The 21,293-nt window shown below is 39.6% G+C and overlaps 2 protein-coding genes across 2 annotated transcripts in view; one reads left to right on the forward strand and one right to left on the reverse strand.

The window, feature by feature from the left end:
• LOC131436695 (putative uncharacterized protein DDB_G0271606) overlaps nt 1-21,293 on the forward strand; it is a 337,186-nt gene that overhangs the window by 259,495 nt on the left and 56,398 nt on the right. The window lies entirely within an intron of this gene.
• On the reverse strand, nt 1,479-19,541 carry LOC131436698 (uncharacterized). The gene is made up of 4 exons (XM_058605564.1): nt 19,147-19,541; nt 18,817-18,908; nt 2,088-2,232; nt 1,479-1,888 (listed from the first exon to the last, which is right to left on the reverse strand). The coding sequence occupies exons 1-4, from the start codon at nt 19,304-19,306 to the stop codon at nt 1,728-1,730; spliced, it is 558 nt and encodes a 185-aa protein (XP_058461547.1). The 5' UTR covers nt 19,307-19,541; the 3' UTR covers nt 1,479-1,727.

Here is a 21,293-nt window from a genome sequence, read left to right on the forward strand (position 1 = left end):
GATTTGCGAACAACAAATCCTAATAGTTCTTTAGAAAACTTTTAGAGCCATTAGAACGGCTAATTTTGTGTAATGCTCTCCACCGTTGCTTTTTCACCAATGCAAATGACTGGCAGCTGTGACGTAATCGCTCTTGTCGGAGGCGAAACTAGCTTTGCAAACGACACAAAATACATCTGCTCGCAGTGGCGATAGAATCCAAACTGATCCAATTTTTGTTGAGAGGCTTGTTTTTACCTGATTTCGTTTGTAGCATTTTCACTAATGGGCGGTCCTAACGGCTATGAAAATAGCAGCATATAGAATTTTAATTTCGATTATTTCATTTAGGATTTGCATTTCATTGAAAGAAACTATCCGGATGCTGTACGGGATTCATTCCTGCCTTTCAGAAGGACCAAATTGTGGAACTCACTACGATATTAAACACTGTTCGGAACATTTTCTCGAACGATTTGTTGTACAGCAGCAGATATTTAGTTCTCTTCCTCAGAACACGTTCTGATTGGCTGGTGTTGACATGGGTCAAATGTGACAGGTTTTTCAATAGTGTACTATTGAAATACTTCAATGCTTTTTCTATACACGCTTAAGTTGAAAAATTTCGATTCTATTGGTAGTTAGATTTTGATACTCGTTTATACCAAACATTTCAGAAAAGTTTAATTTTGAATTATTTGAGATTATGTCACACAACTGAATATTTTATCATAAAATTGTGATCATATTTCCGATGGCATGTAGCAAAAATTATGTTGATTCGTTAGATACAACAAAAGATATTCACTATCAAAAACTTATCACTCTCTCAGAGGGTAAATTTTGAAAAGGCACCTCCATAGTAAAGTAAGTCGTATTCACGACAAAAAAAATCTTCAATCTTCTTTTGGGTCTTGACTGCAGTGCTTCACCCGGTAGGTCCACGATAAATTGACTGAAGCACAGCGGAGAATCCTTTCGCCTCCAAAAATTTTATTAAAGCGCGAATTTCACAGCAAGCGGAAACAACGGTTTTCACTAAAACATTTTATTGTACGCGCAGATAGGCAAATGACTACTGAATCAAAACAACAGCTGATATGCGCAAGTGTCGATTTTAAACCATAACCGAACGGTCCTTCTCTTTTCATCGAATATGCCTTTCATTTCACCGATAATAATGAAACGTGTCTTCGCAAGTACCGCAACCATATTAAATTCGACACATCTTGCGATGAAACGCTTGCAAGGCAATCGTCGTCAAAATCGACACACACATCTCGACATCGCCTCGACTCGAAAATGGTTTTGCAAATTATTTTGCACCGCGCAAACAATTACCGGCGGCGCATAAGGCAACTACTTTTGTTTCCTTTCCTCACATCAACAGACGGTTCGTTCTTTTCGAAACACAGTCCCACAGTCGCAATTCAATCGATTGATTGAGGCCAATGCAACGGCGGATGCACTGAAACGAAACAACACAAGAAAACACTTGCTACATTTCCATCTTTTTTTCTGTTTTACTTCTTTCTTCACTGTCGCTATATGTACATTTCGCATGCCACTTACGTTTAAAAATAATGGTAATAATAACAATGCAATTAGCGTAAGCCGGGTACGCACTAAATTTTCGATTACTAAGTTTCTTTTTTTCTTTTTTGTTTTGCTTTGTTTCACATGGATATCACTAATACCAGTTCCAACATCGACGTGAATAATACCTAATATGTGGGTAAAGTGTAATACTAGCTTCTATTCTGCTGCGGATTGCCAGACGGCGGCAGTTGGTTCTCGATGTCCCGCTCGTTGTCGAACCGGACGAAGCTGTTCTGGGTGTTGGGCAGTGGTCCCTTGGCAAACATCCGGTACAGGATCAGCAGACTTACCAGCACATACACGTTGACCACTGTGTCAAAAAGAAAAGAGAAAAACAAAAAAAAACAAATCAGAGGATGTGTGACTTTCCGGTTCGGTGGATTCGCGACGGCGGCCTTGGTGCCAACTTTCAGTTCCGATGCGAAGTTCCCAAGGAAACCATTGAATCATAACGGATTCCGATCCGATCGAAATTAGCACACAGGGCCGCCCCGGGCTTTTCGACTCACGTATCATGACGAGCAGCTGCCGGGTTTCGATCGTAGCCAGCTCGGACTCTCTTCCGGTGCAGAGATTCACAATCTCCTGAACGATCACGACCACACCGTCGATGATGAACAGCGCCAGAAAGGGGGTGAGAAATGTTTTGTTCTCCTGAAAGTACACAGAAGCGACCCCGAGAGCCAAGGGAAAATATTTGATCAATTTGTAGGTCGCACAACAATGATGCCGATCGTTGGTTGGTTGGTCGGTTTTTCATCAGTGGGAAGTGGGGTAGGAACCGTTGGGAAGTCAGACTGGACCCCAGGCGGTGGCGGTGGCGGTTGCGGCACTTGGTTGGTAGCAAGGGTAAAACGGGACTTGGCTACCTCGTTTGAACGGGTCTAACGATCCCATTGTAATGCTAATTGTATTATAATTTACCTCTCACGAGAGCGGTTGTTTGGATCGAGCCAAAAAAAAACTAAAAAGAACCGCTGTTTCGTTTGTGCACTGGCTGAGATGCACAAATTTCTACGTCAAAATTACGAATCGTTCGATCGGTGATTTTTCGTTACAATTTTATGGTTGGATGACAAAAATTCGTTGATTTTATTCGCTTCAGAGCTACAAAGTTTATCAGAATTATTCAATTTTTTCACATTGTTACAAACAAATTTTGCTTTACCTTAATGTTTTTATTCAGTGCTTTCGGCAACACAATTGTGTTGTGATTTCATGTAAATTATAGATACAGCATTATAATTGAATCTACCTCACAGTAGATATTAACTTGATTAAGGGATCAGAATAAAATGAAGTAGATATGGAATCATTTGCCTGTTAATTACAGGTAATTATTTCTGTCACGCGAAACAATCTTCTACCTGGCACAACATAATCTTACCCGTTTGTGTTGGAGTTGAAAATTTTCGGGTAGCTTCTAGGCCATCGTAGTATGCGTATGCTGCACGTCTCACATTGTTAGCATAATGCTTGTCATGTGACTCGGAAGTTACCGGCACAAAAGCAAAAAAAAAATAAATCCATCAAAGTAGACCGCGCTCTGAAATTGGATCAATGAGTTTTAGCATGCCGTTCGTTTTCGTCTGTTATCAGTGGACGGATTCATTTTTTTTTCTTCGTAGCAAATTCGACGTTAGTTTAACTTCCGAATCCAGTATTTAGTTTAATTTTCAACAGTTTATTTTCAACGAAAAACACAAAGAAGACGACGACGACTGATGAATGGAACGGTGAAAATGAAACCCAACGAAAACATTACCCCATTTCACAAGATCCCATTTTCGATATTTTATTCGTGAAACAATTTCTTGTCTTCTTTTGCTAGGTGATGATGAAAATTTAATTCAGTTCATGACGGACAAAATGACATAAATAAGGGAAATGCATTTCTCATGTGAACATCTGAATTGAAAAAAACAAACCGAGTACAAAATCCGGTCATGACATATGTTTAGCCCAAGAGTCAGACAAAAACCTGTTTTTATCCACCTGGTGGTGTAATGAGCCTTTCTCATATTTCTTATATTCTCATAAAGAAATATTTTCTATATTAACTTATAATGCCGCCACAAAAGAAGTATTATATGTTTTTTTTTTCGAAGGATGACGTTAATGTTTACATCGTCTACACACCAAGAAACAGTCGAGAAAAATTTTCGTCTTCTTAGACCGACATATATGAGTGTCAAAAATGACTTAATTTTACAGTAAACTTATGATTAATGCATTCTGACATATTTTTGAGTGCTAAAACATGTAAACTTACACGTTTGCTTGGAAAGCAGGGTATGTTTGACGTATATTTATACTAAGGAGTGTATCGAAAAGTAGTTAGCAACATTGATTATTGAATAAAAAAGCGAAAAAAAAACATATTTTGACATCAGTTTTCGATATATTGTCGAAAAATTACATTTTTACGCATTCCACTGATTATATTGAAGAAAATCCTAGTTTCTGTGAAACGCTCGCACTTTGGACTTTGGATTCTTCATTAAACTCTGCACAGTTACTTTTGTGACTTGATGGCAGCTGTCCAGTTTTTTTTTTAACTCCTGCATGTTTTGGGACACTGTACCTTCCTTCCGAAAGTGCCGCTTGACAATTGCCCAATACCTTTCAATTGACCGAAGATCCTTATGCTTTCTGTACACTAGCAGCATTCTCTTCTTCAAACATTATTCCTCATACACCTTGGCGTTAATTGTGCCCTTCGTGAAGAAAATCGACGACCGCAAACCACAGGTACAAATTGCTTGCCAGACCAACACCTTCTGCCCAAACTTTTCCATCGCCACCGTGGTGTCAGCGTCGTCCAGGTCCTAGTACACCGATTTCGTATAATATTGCGGTCCGGGCAGCGCTCGAGAGTCTTCCTTGGCGTAGGTTTCGTCGTCGATCAGGATGCATCCGTCTTTATTCTGTAGAATCCGGTTATACAGTTTTCGCGCTCTTGTTTTGGCCTGAACTTGCTGTACCAGGGACTATTTCGGCACCTTCTGTTTCTTGTACGTTTTCAGGGAGTTCCGTCGAATCATCCCGATGCTGAGGTTGTACTCCTTGGTCAAATCCCGCGTCGACGCCGATGGGTTTTTCCTGATGTACTCAACCACTTTTAAGTGCCGGCCGGGCTGGCTGGAACCCGTTTTCCTACCGGATCGGGGCAAATCTTTCATGGAAAGGGTCTCACCGAACTTCTCGATAGTATTTTTGACACTGGTGTGGTGCACTTTCACCCGTTTTGCAATTTCGTTGTACGTGACAGCACTTTCTGAGCACCAAGTGTGCAGTATTTTCTTTCGCGTTTCCGGATCAATTCGACTAATCATTGAAACGAGAAACCGTACCGAAACCAATCGATTGCGCAGCTGTTATTGACATGTAAGCAAACATGTCACCGTAAAACACGCTGCAAAAAATTAAGCCATTTCAGAGTAATAACTGTTTGAATGTTGCTAACTACTTATCGATACACTCCTTACTATTGAAAAATTCAGTCGTTTCACGGATTACGTTCTAATGAATTGTGTCATATGTGAATTTGCGTCCCCTGCAATTCTCATAATTTTTTACTATGTAAAATAGAAACATGTTCTTTTGAATGAAATTTTCACACATATCCACTGTAATTTCGGGGTTGAAAGTCAGACTTTGATCAAGCTCAAAAGCAATAGTTCGTAAGACTTTTCATGTCAATCTAAGTTTGCAAAAATCGGTTCAGACACGGTTCTGAGAAAATTAAGTGCATATTTTTGCGACACGATCACCCATGGACCTCCGGATAGTATTTTAGCAGATATTAGCTGAATCGAATTGCGAAGAACCGACTCGTATAGAGAACAAACCATATTCAACCCCGTCTCAATGCAATGTTTGCATCAAATGGATTTAAACATTTTAGAGATGTTATCAATAATACAGATTGCAAACAATCGTATCCAAATCTTCAGTCTACAAAAGCAGCTAATCATAACCTATTACCAAAAATATGAACAGTAAGCTTATATATAACTAACGCTCGTATCCGTACTGTATTTTACAGTATTGTACTGTATTTTTGACCCGAATACTGCGTACTGTTTTTCAGCCTTAAATGTACTGTATTTTTCATATCTAAAAATTAATACTGCGTTTTAAATCTTTAACGCATCGAATAACGCAATATAAAACGTTAGAAAGAACAGTGACAACACGTATAGGGGAAAACCGGGGCGAAATTACTAGGACAAATTAGGCAATAATCAGCGCTACCAAATTTGCATGAGCTCACCCAGATTTAGCGCTCAAGAGGTAACATTTTCAAATTCGTGAATTGTTTCCCTGAGTCAAACTGTTTATTAGATTATGAGTGAAACATTTTTTAATCACTTAAATTTTGATTTTAACATAAAGGTAATTGCATTTTATTCTACATATTTGCTTCTGATCATTTTTCATATTTCTTTTTAGAAAATCAGTCATTTTCAGTTGAAATGACAATTTTCATGTACAAAACAGTTGCAAAATATCAATACAGTCAAAAAATTTCATTTACACACAATATTTACCTATGTGTGATTGTTTCCTGCATCTATTTTCTGCGCAAGACAAAAAGTGATCATTTTCGCCCGGTCTTCCCTGCATGCAAACAGTTAATTGATTGGCCTCTTTCTCTACTTTTCATTAGGTTTTTTTTTCATTATTCATTGTTCAGAGCGCGTCACAACAATTTTGCTAAATTTGGTCGATTTAAAACAAAAGAAAATTGTCTCCACCGGAAACAAAGAATACACTAAATCTATTTCATCGTCAAATCTATCCGTTTCCTTAGAGAAGCGCGGAATTTTTGTGCAAAAAAGTGATGCTTATTTTGTGCATTTATTTAGTTTATATTGAATTTAAAAATACCTTTGAAAGGGGAAACCAAAAGAGAAACTATGGAATTTATGAAAATAAGTCATCTGCTAATTATTTTCTTAAAATAATGAATTCGGAATTTCAAAATCGAAGATGATGACAGAGTATTACATCTTTTGTGTCTATTTCGATGTAAATTTCAGCTAAACTAGCAGTGAGGGTCATGATAAGATACATTTTTACTTGCTTTAAGGGCTGAAGACACTACCGTAAAGTGGTAGGTTTTTTGCTATTTTCCGTTTGAAATTAAATTTTCTTGGAAACGGTGCAGAATATAGAAAAACCCACCTGACAATGTCTTCGAAATTTAGTTGAGAATATTCTGTGAAATTTTCAGAATGATTCATTGAGTTGAGCGGTCGTGTTGTATATTTTTCTGACTGAAGAACTGCTGAAAATTGAAACGCTCGGAAATGCATACCTCTACTTGTTCATCAAAAATCTCGGCTTTGAAGGCTTGTATCATAAATCTACCGTGACAAAGTCTAGATAATTTAGTTTAGATGCGATTAGTACATAAAAACATATATGTTATCGCGATAAAAATAAAGTCTTGTATTTTTCTGTGAAACAAAGTCAGCTTCAATGCATCCACCATTTTTTTTTCGCTTTGGTTTCCTGATAGCATTCTGAAAAAGGAGAGAGAAATAAAATTGGCTCGACATGGCTGCCAAACACACAGACATTCAATCTTTGTGAAAGTTGAATATTTTTTCATTGTTCATTGGAATCATGTAATGTCCAACCCATACGATAGATTAATGTGATAAAACTTCTCATCACAATAATAAAATGTATACTGGCAACCCGATACAATTTGCTCATATACGAGAGAGTACAAGAGAAATACGATGCGCAAAGGGAATTGAGCGAACCACGTGGTCGATTTAAAACTTAACACGCGACCCTCTGTCTTCAGACCTTAAGGTGTAATATTAAGTGAATTGCGACGCTCCTTTTATGTGCATCTACAGAGACGTAAATTTACACGATTTTTTCTGTATAACTCACCATTTAATGTAATATAAATTTCTGAATATTCATTTTTGTATCAATATTTATTTTATTCACAATAAATTTTCTGTGTAGCTTAACTTTAAAAAGGACAAAATGCGTTTTTCTATCTAACCACTGTATTTTACGTCTTGACCGATTGACTTACTTCAACAGTTCAAGTATCTTTCGAAATCTTTTAAAATTTCCAAAATCAATATTTTTCCGCGAAACTCAATGTGAAAATGTTTTGGAATATATGAATCAAATTCGTTAACATCGAAATAGTAAGATTTAAGAGTGCCCCATTAACGTACGGGCAATTATATTAACGGATGATTTCGGAGACATCCCAGACGGCTTCATATGAGCGAAAATCACGACTCTCTAGGAAAATACACTCTTGCTTCATACAGTTTTGAAGACACGGATATAAAAAAATAATGAAACAGTGGAGCTTGTTCAGGAACATTTCTTGAAAATATTTCCTGTTAGAGGATCCATGTCGTAAGCAGTAAGCACAACAGAACAAGGCAGTTGGAAAATTGATTGCATCGGAATCGGCCTTAAAAAATAAACTTTTTATCCCGATTTTTTCATCTAACATTAAACATGAATAAATTGATTATAAAATTCAAAAAACATTTTCATTTATGATTAAAGATCTGTTATTGGAGATTTACAGTTTTTTGGAGATCTACTATCAATACTCGCATATATGGGCTCTGGCCACTTTTGAGTTAGCCCGCAAAATCAAGTCGATCTGTTCCATATGGAAAGTACTCGCTTGGATATACAGTCGATAAATTATCTTTGAACCGATCTTTAGATATAGCCGGTACGATCATTCTTCTTGGTTATTTTGCGTTACGATCTCAGATCCCCGCCCAAATAGCTTCCTTCAGAATCAAACGTATTGCTCCCATTCATACCCATAAATTTATTCTCCGAAGCAACAACTTTAGGAAAAGATTCAGCTCTTTTGCCATAACTTTGACCGAAATCAGATGTAGGCATATGCGAATATTTCAAATTGAAATTACACTCGAACGTACTGTACTAAACGAGAGATTTCAGAATATTTCCCTCAATTGCATCAACACCGGACATGATATCAGAAACTTAATTATATCGAACGATTAAAACTTTCACACGAACGGAAAATCAAAAACAGTAAATTTTGCCACTTACGAGAAAAGCATAGCATGCTAAGATGAGATGGGGTATGCGAGTATCTTTTTGTTCGTTAAACAAAAGTAACTCATTAAGGTGAAATGTAGCGGAATGCGAAAATCGCGTTTTGATCAATTATTCAAAAACTAGACCGATTTTTGAAAAACCAAAAACACTTAAGTTTTCGAAATCAAATTTATCATAACTAAGTATTCTTAGAATTTTGAAATTTTGCTTTGCCGAGCCGTAATTGGTTTTTGAATTGTATAAACGGTCACTGTTCCGTCCCACGGGGATGATTTTAGAACTGAAAAGTAGTGTTTGTAGCAGAATTTCACAAAGAATCTGAAAATGCAACTCAAAATTATAAAATTTTAGCTAAAACAACCGAAAATTGAAAAAGTTTACATAAACTTTCTTGCATTTTTTTATTGCTTGCGCGCTGCTGTTTCGTATTGAGGTGGTGTGAGAAATGCACGGAGGGCACGGTGGCATTATATCGTGAGCAAAAATACAGGGTGATTTTTTAAGAGCTTGAGAACTTTTTTAAACAATAAAACGCATAAAATTTGCAAAATCTCATCGGTTCTTTATTTTAAACGTTAGATTGGTACATGACATTTACTTTTTGAAGATAATTTCATTTAAATGTTGACCGCGGCTGCGTCTTAGGTGGTCCATTCGGAAAGTCCAATTTTGGGCAACTTTTTCGAGCATTTCGGCCGGAATAGCCCGAATTTCTTCGGAAATGTTGTCTTCCAAAGCTGGAATAGTTACTGGCTTATTTCTGTAGACTTTAGACTTGACGTAGCCCCACAAAAATAGTCTAAAGGCGTCAAATCGCATGATCTTGGTGGCCAACTTACCGGTCCATTTCTTGAGATGAATTGTTCTCCGAAGTTTTCCCTCAAAATGGCCATAGAATCGCGAGCTGTGTGGCATGTAGCGCCATCTTGTTGAAACCACATGTCAACCAAGTTCAGTTCTTCCATTTTTGGCAACAAAAAGTTTGTTAGCATCGAACGATAGCGATCGCCATTCACTGTAACGTTGCGTCCAACAGCATCTTTGAAAAAATACGGTCCAATGATTCCACCAGCGTACAAACCACACCAAACAGTGCATTTTTCGGGATGCATGGGCAGTTCTTGAACGGCTTCTGGTTGCTCTTCACTCCAAATGCGGCAATTTTGCTTATTTACGTAGCCATTCAACCAGAAATGAGCCTCATCGCTGAACAAAATTTGTCGATAAAAAAGCGGATTTTCTGCCAACTTTTCTAGGGCCCATTCACTGATTTGCAAGCGTTGCTCGTTAGTAAGTCTATTCATGATGAAATGTCAGAGCATACTGAGCAAATAATAATGCATGAAAATCCTAACCTCAAAAAAATCACCTTTTACATATAAAATTATGACGCGAATTTATGCAGCATTGGGTTTTGTGTTGAAATAGAAACGAGTTGAATACAATAAAATGGGTATTGTAAGAAATTGTTTATTTTCTAAGTAACTGTCATTTATAATGCTAATAATGTCCAATTCTGTTGAGTTCAATGCATTGATGTTGCTGAAGCAATAAAGCCTGGCTGTGTGATATCGTATAACAGGTATTATTTTAGATTGTAGCAATTTTTATAGCAAAACTAAAACTTCAACATTGACAAGCTACTGAATGAAATGAATACAAGCCAAGTATTATCGTTCATTAACATGATATACAAACAAAGTGATAAACATTGAGGGTAAGCTTCGAGCCAGTCAACATGGAAAACTTATTGGAATTCATTGGTTTTTCAATTATTATGAATACAATGAATCAACGCTTGATTTTGCTTTCAAAATCAATTGAATAATAAAGAACTACGAAATAATTTTATATTCAATTTCGATCCCCAAATATGTGCTTGAGAAAAGATTCACTAAATAATTTTAATTGCATGGTATGATGAACTATTAGTTATAATTGGAATGTATTAAAAATGTAATCTATGAAATTATTATTTGATGATTTCTGGCACCGGAGGCCAGAGGCTGTTTGGTCTTCGGTTCGTTATCGTTGAAACAGACATTTCTAGACTATATAATTCCGAAATTCGCTTCCGGAAAATAGTTAATGGTAGTTTATGGTACTATAAAGTTTGTTCATTTCAATCTAAGTTCTCACAACCCAACTAGTGATGTCCGAGAAAATGTGCCGCTTTTCATTATTGCACACACATGAGTCGGCCTCTTTGGCTTGGTTTGAAATTTCTTCGGCTGTGTATGTGAATATTTCATCATACCGGTTGCACAAACTATGCTTTGAGTGCAAGTGTCAGTAGATCAGGGCCGCTTTTGCACAGGCCCCGGGTCAATCGACAAAAAAAAATAAATTAAATGATATAACCGGGACCTTTTTTGCTCTCATCACTTGTTCTCGGGGGTCCTCACACAAATATTGCTTGAGCCCGGACCCATTGAAACGTGAAAGCGGCCCTGTAGTAGATGGATTTTTATTCTTGAAACAAGACGCACAAAAGGAAACAGACAGTTCGTCATTTCGTATTCAGCAATTCAGTTGGTCAATACATATACATATAACCTCATGTTAGTCACTCATAATTACTCATGATTTATAGCTCTAGTGTAAGAGTAATCACTAACAATAACGATTGAATTAGGATATATTCAAAGTGTGAAGAATTCAAAAATCCATTTCGTCCAGTCTTTTTTACAAGCCAATATAACGAGAGCTAAGCCCACTGCGCTCAATCATTGTAAAAAGTTCTTGTTTCCATGTGTCCGTTTTTCGTGGTATGCTTTGTGCGACGGTTCGTTCAACTGAAGCGGATCATTCGTGTCGTGACTATCGGATCGATCGGACGTAAATTCTGCTTTCTCCAATCGCGTGGTGAATTGTTTTATTCCGTTATCAAGGTCATTCCGTATTCTATTGTGTGCATCAGTGCGGTCGAGTGATAGTTCTAATTAATCCGTTCTCAAGGCCAACTGTGAGCTTGTGTAAAGCAGCACTGCGTGTGGTACCGTTAGCCAGCGCCAGCGCTGGGCGCTGCGTATATATCGTTGTACATTAGAAACAGTGGTAAATATATATAGTGATAAAAAGATTGGTTTCATTGGACAGTGTAGTGAGAGACTAAAAACAAAGTGCTTTTTCCTCAAAGAGGTTTTTTGCACTTTATTGAACTGGAGTATTCACCGGTCGCCTAGGACCGGGCCTTGTCAGCCGATCACCCTTCGAGAGCTAAAGCTAAGTATTTTTTTTCTTTTTCCCTGTTGTTCAGTACCATTAGATTTTTATTGCCCCCTAATATTTACCCGCACGGACACATTTCCGTGCCATGACAAAAGGCACAGAATTGCCTGACCTTCCCCTAGATGATCAAATGGATGCTTCTGATGGCAATAAATCTCGCATTAGAAGCTATCCCGATGGGCTTGCACTCTCGGCCGGACCGTATGCGGTTTACATCCGGACCAAAGCGAATGGTAAAAAATTGAACCTTCTAAAACTTTCTAATGACCTGTCCTCGCGATACAATACTGTACAAAAAATTGAGAAAGTACGCCCGGACAAGCTTAGGGTCTTGTTAGCCAGTGCAAAACAGGCTAATGAGATCGTTCGAAGTGAGCATTTCACGCGGGAGTATCGCGTATACGTACCAGCTCGCGAAGTCGAGATAGACGGCGTGATCACCGATCCGAGTCTGACTTGCGAGGACGTTCTTAAGCATGGGGCAGGCGGTTTTAAAAACCCCCTACACAAGAACGTTAAGATACTGGACTGCAAGCAATTGCGTTCAGTATCGACCGCTGAGGATGGGACTAAGTCCTATATCCCATCAGACTCGTATCGGGTGACTTTCGCTGGCTCGGCTTTGCCTAATTACGTCCTCCTGGACCGAGTCCGTTTACCTGTTCGTCTTTTTGTGCCGCGGGTCATGAACTGCACCAATTGCAAACAATTGGGACATACAGCATCCCATTGTTGCAATAAATCCCGGTGTATAAAGTGTGGAGGGAGTCATGCGGATAACTCCTGCAGTGGAGACAATGAAAAGTGTCTCTACTGTAAGGAGGGGCCGCATGACCTCTCTGATTGTCCCGTGTACAAATTGCGTAAGGATAAAATGAAGCGTTCACTCAAGCAACATTCCAAACGCTCTTTTGCAGAAATGTTGAAATGTGCTACGCCACCTACCGAAAATCCTTACGCTTACTTGTCAACTGACGAGAGCGAATATGATGACCCCCTCGAAGGTACATCTTCGGCTGTCCCTCATAGCTCATCAATTAGAAAGAGAAGAAATAAATCTTCTCAAAAGCTCCCTAGTAAGGGTTCGAAGATGTCCTCTGATGGGTTCCGAAAAATTACAACAACTGGTAGTGATGGCAAAAAACCAGAGAAAAAAGCTCCAGGCCTTGGAAAATTAAATTCCGAGCAAGAATTTCCATCACTTCCTGGGACTTCAAAACCCCCGAAAGTCCCTAAAGATCAGTCAGAAAATTTACCAAATACTGGGTTTGTTAAATTCTCTGATATTGTGGACTGGATCATGTCTACTTTCAATATTTCTGAACCTCTTAAAAGCCTGATAATGGCTTTTATTCCTACAGTTAAAACATTCTTGAAGCAGTTGACTGCAAAATGGCCCCTTCTTTCAGCGATCGTATCCTTCGATGGCTAAGACACCCACCGAGGTCACGGATCTAATCACTGTTTTACAGTGGAATTTCAGAAGTATCATCCCAAAAATAGATCCTTTCAAATTTCTAGTAAATAATCTGAAATGTGACGCATTTGCATTGTGCGAAACTTGGCTAACTTCTGAAATACCCTTAAACCTCCACGATTTTAACATTATTCGTCTGGATCGAGATGATTCCTATGGAGGAGTACTTTTGGGGATCAAAAAGTGCTATTCTTTCTATCGCATTAACCTCCCCTCGATACCAGGTATTGAAGTTGTCGCATGTCATGTTACAATCAAAGGTAAGGACCTTTGCATTGCTTCCATCTACATTCCCCCAAGAGCCTCGGTTGGGCATCGGCGGCTCAATGATATCATAGAGCTTCTTCCCGCACCGACGTTGGTTTTAGGAGACTTTAACTCACACGGTACGGGATGGGGCTGTCTTCACGACGATAACAGATCAACTATGATCCATGATATCTGCGACAACTTCAATATGACAATCTTGAATACGGGAGAAATGACACGAATTCCTGCACCACCAGCAAGACCAAGTGCGCTAGACTTATCCCTTTGCTCGACATCGCTACGGTTGGATTGCACGTGGAAGGTAATCCCTGATCCCCACGGTAGCGATCATCTGCCTATCGTAATTTCAATCGCCACCGGATTAAGACCATCGGAAACAATCAATGTTTCGTATGACCTCACACGAAACATTGATTGGAAATGCTACGCAAATTTGATATCTGAGAATCTAGAAACAACACAAGAACTTCCTCCGGAGGAAGAGTACACGTTTTTGGCTGGCTTGATTCTCGACACCGCGACTCAAGCTCAGACGAAACGTGTACCCGGCGCGAAAACTAACATCCGTCCCCCCAACCCGTGGTGGGACAAAGAGTGCTCAGAATTAAACGCGGAGAGAACTTCATCATTTGTCGAGTTTAGGAAAAACGGAACACCTGATAATTTTAGAAACTACGCGGCATTAGACGCTAAAATGAAAAGCTTGATTAAAGCGAAGAAAAGCGGTTATTGGCGTCGATTCGTAGACGGATTATCGAGAGAAACATCAATGAGCACTCTTTGGAACACAGCCCGACGAATGCGCAACAAAAACACCACAAACGAAAGCGAGGAATATTCTAACCGCTGGATACTCGATTTCGCTAAAAAAGTATGTCCTGACTCTGTTCCGGAACAGACAATCATGCGCGTCGCTTCATCAAACAGAAACGAAACACCTTTTTCGATGGTCGAGTTCTCACTTGCGCTTTTATCGTGTAACAATAAATCTCCGGGGTTAGACAAAATCAAATTCAACTTGTTGAAAAATTTGCCTGACTCTGGCGCTTATTGAATTTATTCAATAGGCTTCTTGAGGATAATATTGTCCCACATGACTGGAGACAAGTAAGAGTTATTGCCATTCAAAAACCAGGGAAACCAGCCTCCGATCACAATTCGTATCGGCCGATTGCTATGCTTTCCTGTATCCGGAAATTGTTCGAAAAAATGATTCTGTTTCGTCTAGACAATTGGGTCGAGACTAATGGCTTACTTTCAGATACACAATTCGGCTTCCGCAGGGGCAAAGGAACGAACGATTGTCTTGCGTTGCTCTCAACCGAAATTCAAATGGCATTTGCTCGTAAAGAACAAATGGCGTCAGTTTTCCTAGACATCAAGGGGGCTTTTGATTCAGTTTCCATAAACATCCTATCTGAGAAGTTGCATCAGCATGGTCTTTCACCAATTTTGAATAACTTTTTGTATAATCTGTTGTCCGAGAAATACATGTATTTCGCGCATGGTGATTTGTCGACAATACGATTCAGTTACATGGGTCTTCCTCAGGGCTCATGCTTAAGCCCCCTTTTATACAACTTTTACGTGAACAACATTGATGAATGTATCAACACATCTTGCACGCTAAGACAACTTGCCGACGACAGCGTTGTGTCTATTATAGGACCCAAAGCTGCCGATCTCCAAGGACCATTGCAAGATACCCTCGACAACTTGTCGACATGGGCTCTTCAAATGGGTATCGAGTTCTCCACGGAGAAAACTGAGCTGGTTGTATTTTCAAGAAAGCGAGAACCAGCACAATTACAGCTTCAACTAGGGGGTGAAACCATAGCTCAGGTCTTCACATTTAAATATCTCGGGGTCTGGTTCGACTCCAAAGGCACCTGGGGATGTCACATTAGGTATCTGAAACAAAAATGCCAACAGAGAATCAATTTTCTTCGTACAATAACCGGATCATGGTGGGGTGCCTACCCAGGAGACCTGATCAGGTTATACCAAACAACGATATTGTCCGTGATGGAATACGGATGCTTTTGCTTCCGATCCGCGGCGAACACTCATTTCATCAAGCTGGAAAGAATTCAGTATCGTTGTTTGCGTATTGCCTTAGGTTGCATGCAGTCGACTCATACGATGAGTCTCGAAGTGCTCGCGGGCGTCTTACCGTTGAAAAACCGATTCTGGGATCTCTCATATCGATTGCTAATCCGATGCGACATCTTGAATCCGATGGTGATTGAAAACTTCGAAAGGCTTGTCGAGCTCAATTCTCAGACCCGTTTTATGTCCTTGTATTTTGATTACATGGCTCAGAATATTAATCCTTCTTCGTTTGTTTCCAATCGTGCTCATTTCTTGGATACTTCTGATTCTACTGTGTTTTTCGACACATCCATGAGAGAAGAAATTCGTGGAATCCCGGATCACGTGCGCCCTCAAGTGGCCCCAAATATTTTTTATAATAAATTTAGAACAGTCAACTGTGAAAAGGTGTTTTACACTGACGGTTCAAACATCAACAGGTCCACAGGCTTCGGCATCTTCAATCAAAACATCACCGCTTCTCACAAACTCAATGATCCGGCTTAAGTTTACGTCGCAGAATTAGCTGCTATTCAGTACACCCTTGAGATCATTGAAACCTTGCCCAAAGACCATTACTACATTGTCACGGACAGTCTAAGCTCAATAGAAGCTCTCCGGGCAATGAAGCCAGGAAAGTATCCCCCATATTTCCTGGGGAAAATTCGGGAACACTTGCGAACTTTATCTGAACGGTCTTATTTAATATCGTTAGTCTGGGTCCCTTCGCATTGTTCCATTCCAGGCAATGAAAAGGCAGACTCATTGGCTAAGGTGGGCGCATTAGAAGGTGATATTTATGAAAGACCAATCTGCTTCAATGAATTTTTCAGTATCTCTCGTCAGAAAACTCTCGAAAGTTGGCAAACTTCATGGAGCAATGGCGAACTGGGACGATGGCTACATTCCATTATCCCTAGGGTATCGACGAAACCTTGGTTCAGGGGGATGAACGTGAGTCGCGATTTCATTCGTGTTATGTCACGGCTCATGTCAAATCACTACACTTTCAACGCACATCTCCGGCGTGTTGGGCTTGCGGAGAGCGGTCTCTGCACCTGTGGCGACGGTTATCAGGACATCGAGCATGTCGTGTGGTCGTGCGTAGAGTATCGCGACGCCAGGTCGAAGCTACTGGAATCCCTCAGGGCCCGAGGTAGACCGCCTGAGGTTCCGGTTCGGGATGTGTTGGCGAGTCGGGATAGTTTATATATGCTTCTCATATACCAGTACCTTAAACACATTGATCCCTCGCTCAGAAAGTATAAACTCCACCTACAGGTTCGACACTAACATCCGCCCGATTCTCTCGATCCCCGTCCCTGTCCACCATCTTCATTGGAACTAACAAGATCTTTTTTTGTCACTAACTTTTTCGTTACCCCTTCCCTGTCTCTTCACCATCTCGATGGCAACTAATTAGATCTTTATCGTTTTCAAACATTTTGTTCCCACATCCCCTTTTTACCCCGTTTCCACAATATTTACTTTTTTTTCATTCTCTTCCATAACAACACCATCATCGTCCACGGAAGGCCGCCCCAGTCGAAAACCAGCACGCGGGCCACCCGCCGGGCCTTCGTAGCCTGGGGGTGTTTCCCGCGGACCCACACGGACCGAATGATGCGGCCAACATGGATCTTCGCCAACGGCATATGGAAGACCCTCATGCAATATTCAATTCACCGGCCACTACCGATCGCTTCTCGAGAATCCGCTACCGCTACATTACATAATGATACTATTCTAGTTTTAAGTTAGTCGTAATTAAGATTAGTAAATACCCTTGGCATCTTAGAGCTTAAGCAGTGTGCCTTAAAATTATATTATAATATTGAATAAAAAAAAAAAAAAACAACATTGTAGTTGAAACAAAGATTGCAATATTGTAATTTTGCGATCTACTGGTTCTCCGTGTGGCAATAAGAATAACATGAGCAGTCAAAGCCTACTTCGATCAACACGAAAGTTTAATTTTATATTGCTATTGAGCAAAGTCAACTGAATATTCAAATATTTTGAATCGCCGATTTGAAAACTTTACGTTTCTATAGACATAAAAGGGTGCGTTGCAATTCACTCAAATTTACAATTTAAAGCAGTCAAAAAAGTGTTTAGTGTAAGTTTCAGTGCGTTTCGTTCATAACTTCAAGTCAGCTGATTGGGGACAAGTTCTTAGCTGAGTTTCGGGACATTTTAAAGCATCCAATCGCATACTACTTAGACGGTACATTTGTAATCATTGCCTTAATGGAAATTTCATTGGAATCCCAATTCTTCCGCGGAAGATTACTGATTGTTTCGTTTCAATAAACTTCATAGTACCTCGGTCAGTGTCCGTGGTCATCCCCTCATCATCTGAAGATTACTGAGAATTTCGCTTTCGTCGTCGTTTAGAATAGCACTGGTAATCGTGAGTTTTCATAACAAACAAACTCAAACACTTTTGACAAGGCGTTAAAAATGTTGCGTCTCATTGCGGGGATTTTTTTTTATTTGTTATGTGAGTAATTCAAGGTCATTTTAGAGCTAATATAAAGTGAATGGACAGTTTTTTTGTAGTACTATTATGCCGTTAGCTTTCAACCGAACCCGAATTGACTTTGGGTTTCAAAACAAGATATTTGTTTGTTTGAAACTCGTATACAAACGGTAAACCTCACACAGCGCGCATGATCAACATTGATAAAAAAAAGTTTGTTATTCTTTTAGCCTACACTGTTTTCAGACGAAAGTGATATACAATAAACAAACATAGCAAACATTTTGATTGAGAGCCAAACAAATATCGATTGCAAAAAAAGGCACTTACTTTCAGACTTCTGAAAAAACAAAAAAAAAACAGTAAACTATCTTCTACTTGTCCATCTCCAAGCTGTAGAAGACATACGCAGTGCATGATTTAAGATTTGAGTGCAGTTAAGATTCCGCGATCGCAAGCGCTTCTGCTTTTCAATTTACACTAGCCTAATTGTTGGATGTTTCATTATCTGATTTTCCCATGCCATTCCAACCGCCGACACGCACACACACAAATACACTAAAACCGATCAAGTGCACGCACGAAAGCTCACCTTGTACAGCCCAACGGCCAGTATCACAGATGCGCACAACCATAGTGCCGATTCTACCTGGATCAAAACCGGATACCTCTGCACCGCTTCATCTGTTGTGGGTCGTCGTCACATGAAAAATGAACGGAAAATACGTCAATTCAAATAGATTTCCGAACGACTTCACTGTAAGTTCCACTCGAAGCACCTCAACAACAACAAAAACGAAAACACCATCCATCGATCATTGATCATTATGGTCAACAACCGATCATGTCCATCGGATAGGTGTAACCGTGGATGGTGGGTTGCAGCATAAAACAGAAGCAACAACAACAAAAAATCACTCACATTCCTCCTCAATAATGAACGGTTCCTCGGGCAGACTGTGGCCAGTAAATGAGGTCACGATGATCACCGACGTGAAGAAGATCGTACAGAATGCTATGAAGTATCCATGGAACTTCATGAAGTACCGAAAGACCCGATTCATGACGACCGCCTCCGACATGGCCCTCAGTTTCTGAATCCCGCAGCGATCCGTTCTGACTCCGTTTTATGAACGTACGACTGCTTCAAAGAACTTTTGATCGACCGACCGAGCGGATTCTAGTTTCTTCGTCTAAACCGAGCAAATGCAATTGCAGACGCGGGGCAAAAAAAGAAAGCTAATCAAACCGTGAAGCGTTTGCGATCGCCAAACTGCGACTAAAGTTCGATCGTCGGCTCTGCCGCGCTGACTGCCGAGGGCCCCGATTCCACATAGCAGGCGGCGGCGACGACGACGACGTTAGAATATGTGTGTACGAGAAGCGGCAATGCGCAAATGTGAGTATGACGGGTAAATTATTGCGCACCTACTGACACTACAAGCGCATCACCGTCCGATGTACTTGTTTACCCGCTGTACGGTGGAATAGTGAGAGCGGCCAGAGAGCCAGATGGTCAAAATATGGTTCATTCTGTTGACGATCGGTGTTACAGTAGAAGGTAATGTTTTAGTGAACGTCAGCTTACTATGTACTGATTGTAAAAAATTTCATTTTGTCGTGAATACGACTTACTCTACTATCGGGTGCCTTTTTAAAATTTACCCTCTGAGAGAGTGATAAGTTTCTGATCGTGAATATCTCTTGTTGTATCTAACATATCAACATAATTTTTGCTACATTCCATCGGAAATATGATCACAATTTTATGATAAAATTTTCAGTCGTGTGACACAATCTCAAATAATTCAAAATTAAACTTCTCTGAAATGTTTGGTATAAACCAGTATCAAAGGGGATAATCCATAAGGCGCGTTTGCCTTTCTCGTATTTTTAAAGCTCATAGCTCAGTGATCTGTGAAAGGATTTGTATAATCTAACTAGAATCGACATTTTTCAACTTAAACGTGTATAGCAAAAGCATTGAAGTATTTCAATAGTACACTATTGAAAAACCTGTCTCATTTGACCCATGTCAACAGCAGCCAATCAGAACGCGTTCTGAGGAAGAGAACAAAATATCTGCTGCTGTACAACAAATCGATCGAGAAAAATGTTCCGAACAGTGCTTAATTTCGTAGTGAGTTCCGCAATTTGGTCCTTCTGAAAGGCAGGAATGAATCCCGTACTGCATTTTGATAGTTTCTTTCAATGAATTATGCAAATCCGAAATGAAATAATCGACATTAAAATTCTGTATGCGGCTATTTTTATAGCCGTTAGGACCGCCCATTAGTGAAAATGCTACAAACGAAATCAGGTTAAAACAAGCCTCTCAACAAAAATTGGATCAGTTTGGATTCTATCGCCACTGCGAGCAGATGTATTCGTTTGCAAAGCTAGTTTCGCCTCCGACAAGAACGATTACGTCACAGCTGTCAGTCATTTGCATTGGTGAAAAAGCAACGGTGGAGAGCATTACACGAAATCAGCCGTTCTAATGGCTCTTAAAGTTGTCTAAAGAACTATTAGGATTTGTTGTTCGCAAATCGAAAGGAAATATCCTCAGTTTAGTGCAAATCTAGAACAGTTTGGTTAGATTTTTGCACTTTTCACTGTGTGAAATTCAGAGTAATCGAGATCAAGTGAAGCCTTCTTTGTTTTTGCGAAAAATGTGGAAAAGGGGAATGCTTGCATAATTCATACAATTGATCAACTAATTGATATTCGGAAGTGTTAAGGAACATGTCAGTTGTTTCCGTATTCACGACATCCAGTTATGTCTCTGACATTACCCACCCGCCTTTTTGAAATCAATTTATTTTGCATTTTGCCTGTACTCTTACAAGGTGGTGGCACCTTTTATCAACTACGAAATGAATCTCACTAGCAGGTCCATACCCCGAATTTTACCGGAAAAAGCAATCAAGAACGTCGAAAAGTAACTCACACACACGGAACCACCCGCGATCCCATTTCAACCAGAATATTAGTTGATTTTCTGAATTCGATTAGTTAAAATTTGGTACAACTAATCGATTGTTGTTTTAACTAAACTGTCACTTTTGT

The sequence above is a fragment of the Malaya genurostris genome, chromosome 3 (genome assembly GCF_030247185.1).
Source record: "Malaya genurostris strain Urasoe2022 chromosome 3, Malgen_1.1, whole genome shotgun sequence".
NCBI classification, from domain to species: domain Eukaryota; kingdom Metazoa; phylum Arthropoda; class Insecta; order Diptera; family Culicidae; genus Malaya; species Malaya genurostris.

What these genes read in the sequence shown, in the direction of transcription:
- LOC131436698 (XM_058605564.1), bottom strand. Translation starts at nt 19,306, where the DNA reads ATGTCGGAGGCGGTCGTCATGAATCGGGTCTTTCGGTACTTCATGAAG. An exon ending in TGGCCGTTGGGCTGTACAAG is followed by an intron (nt 2,233 to 18,816) that starts GTGAGCTTTCGT and finishes GTGTACTTTCAG; the next exon opens with GAGAACAAAACATTTCTCAC. An exon ending in GCAGCTGCTCGTCATGATAC is followed by an intron (nt 1,889 to 2,087) that starts GTGAGTCGAAAA and finishes TTTTTGACACAG; the next exon opens with TGGTCAACGTGTATGTGCTG.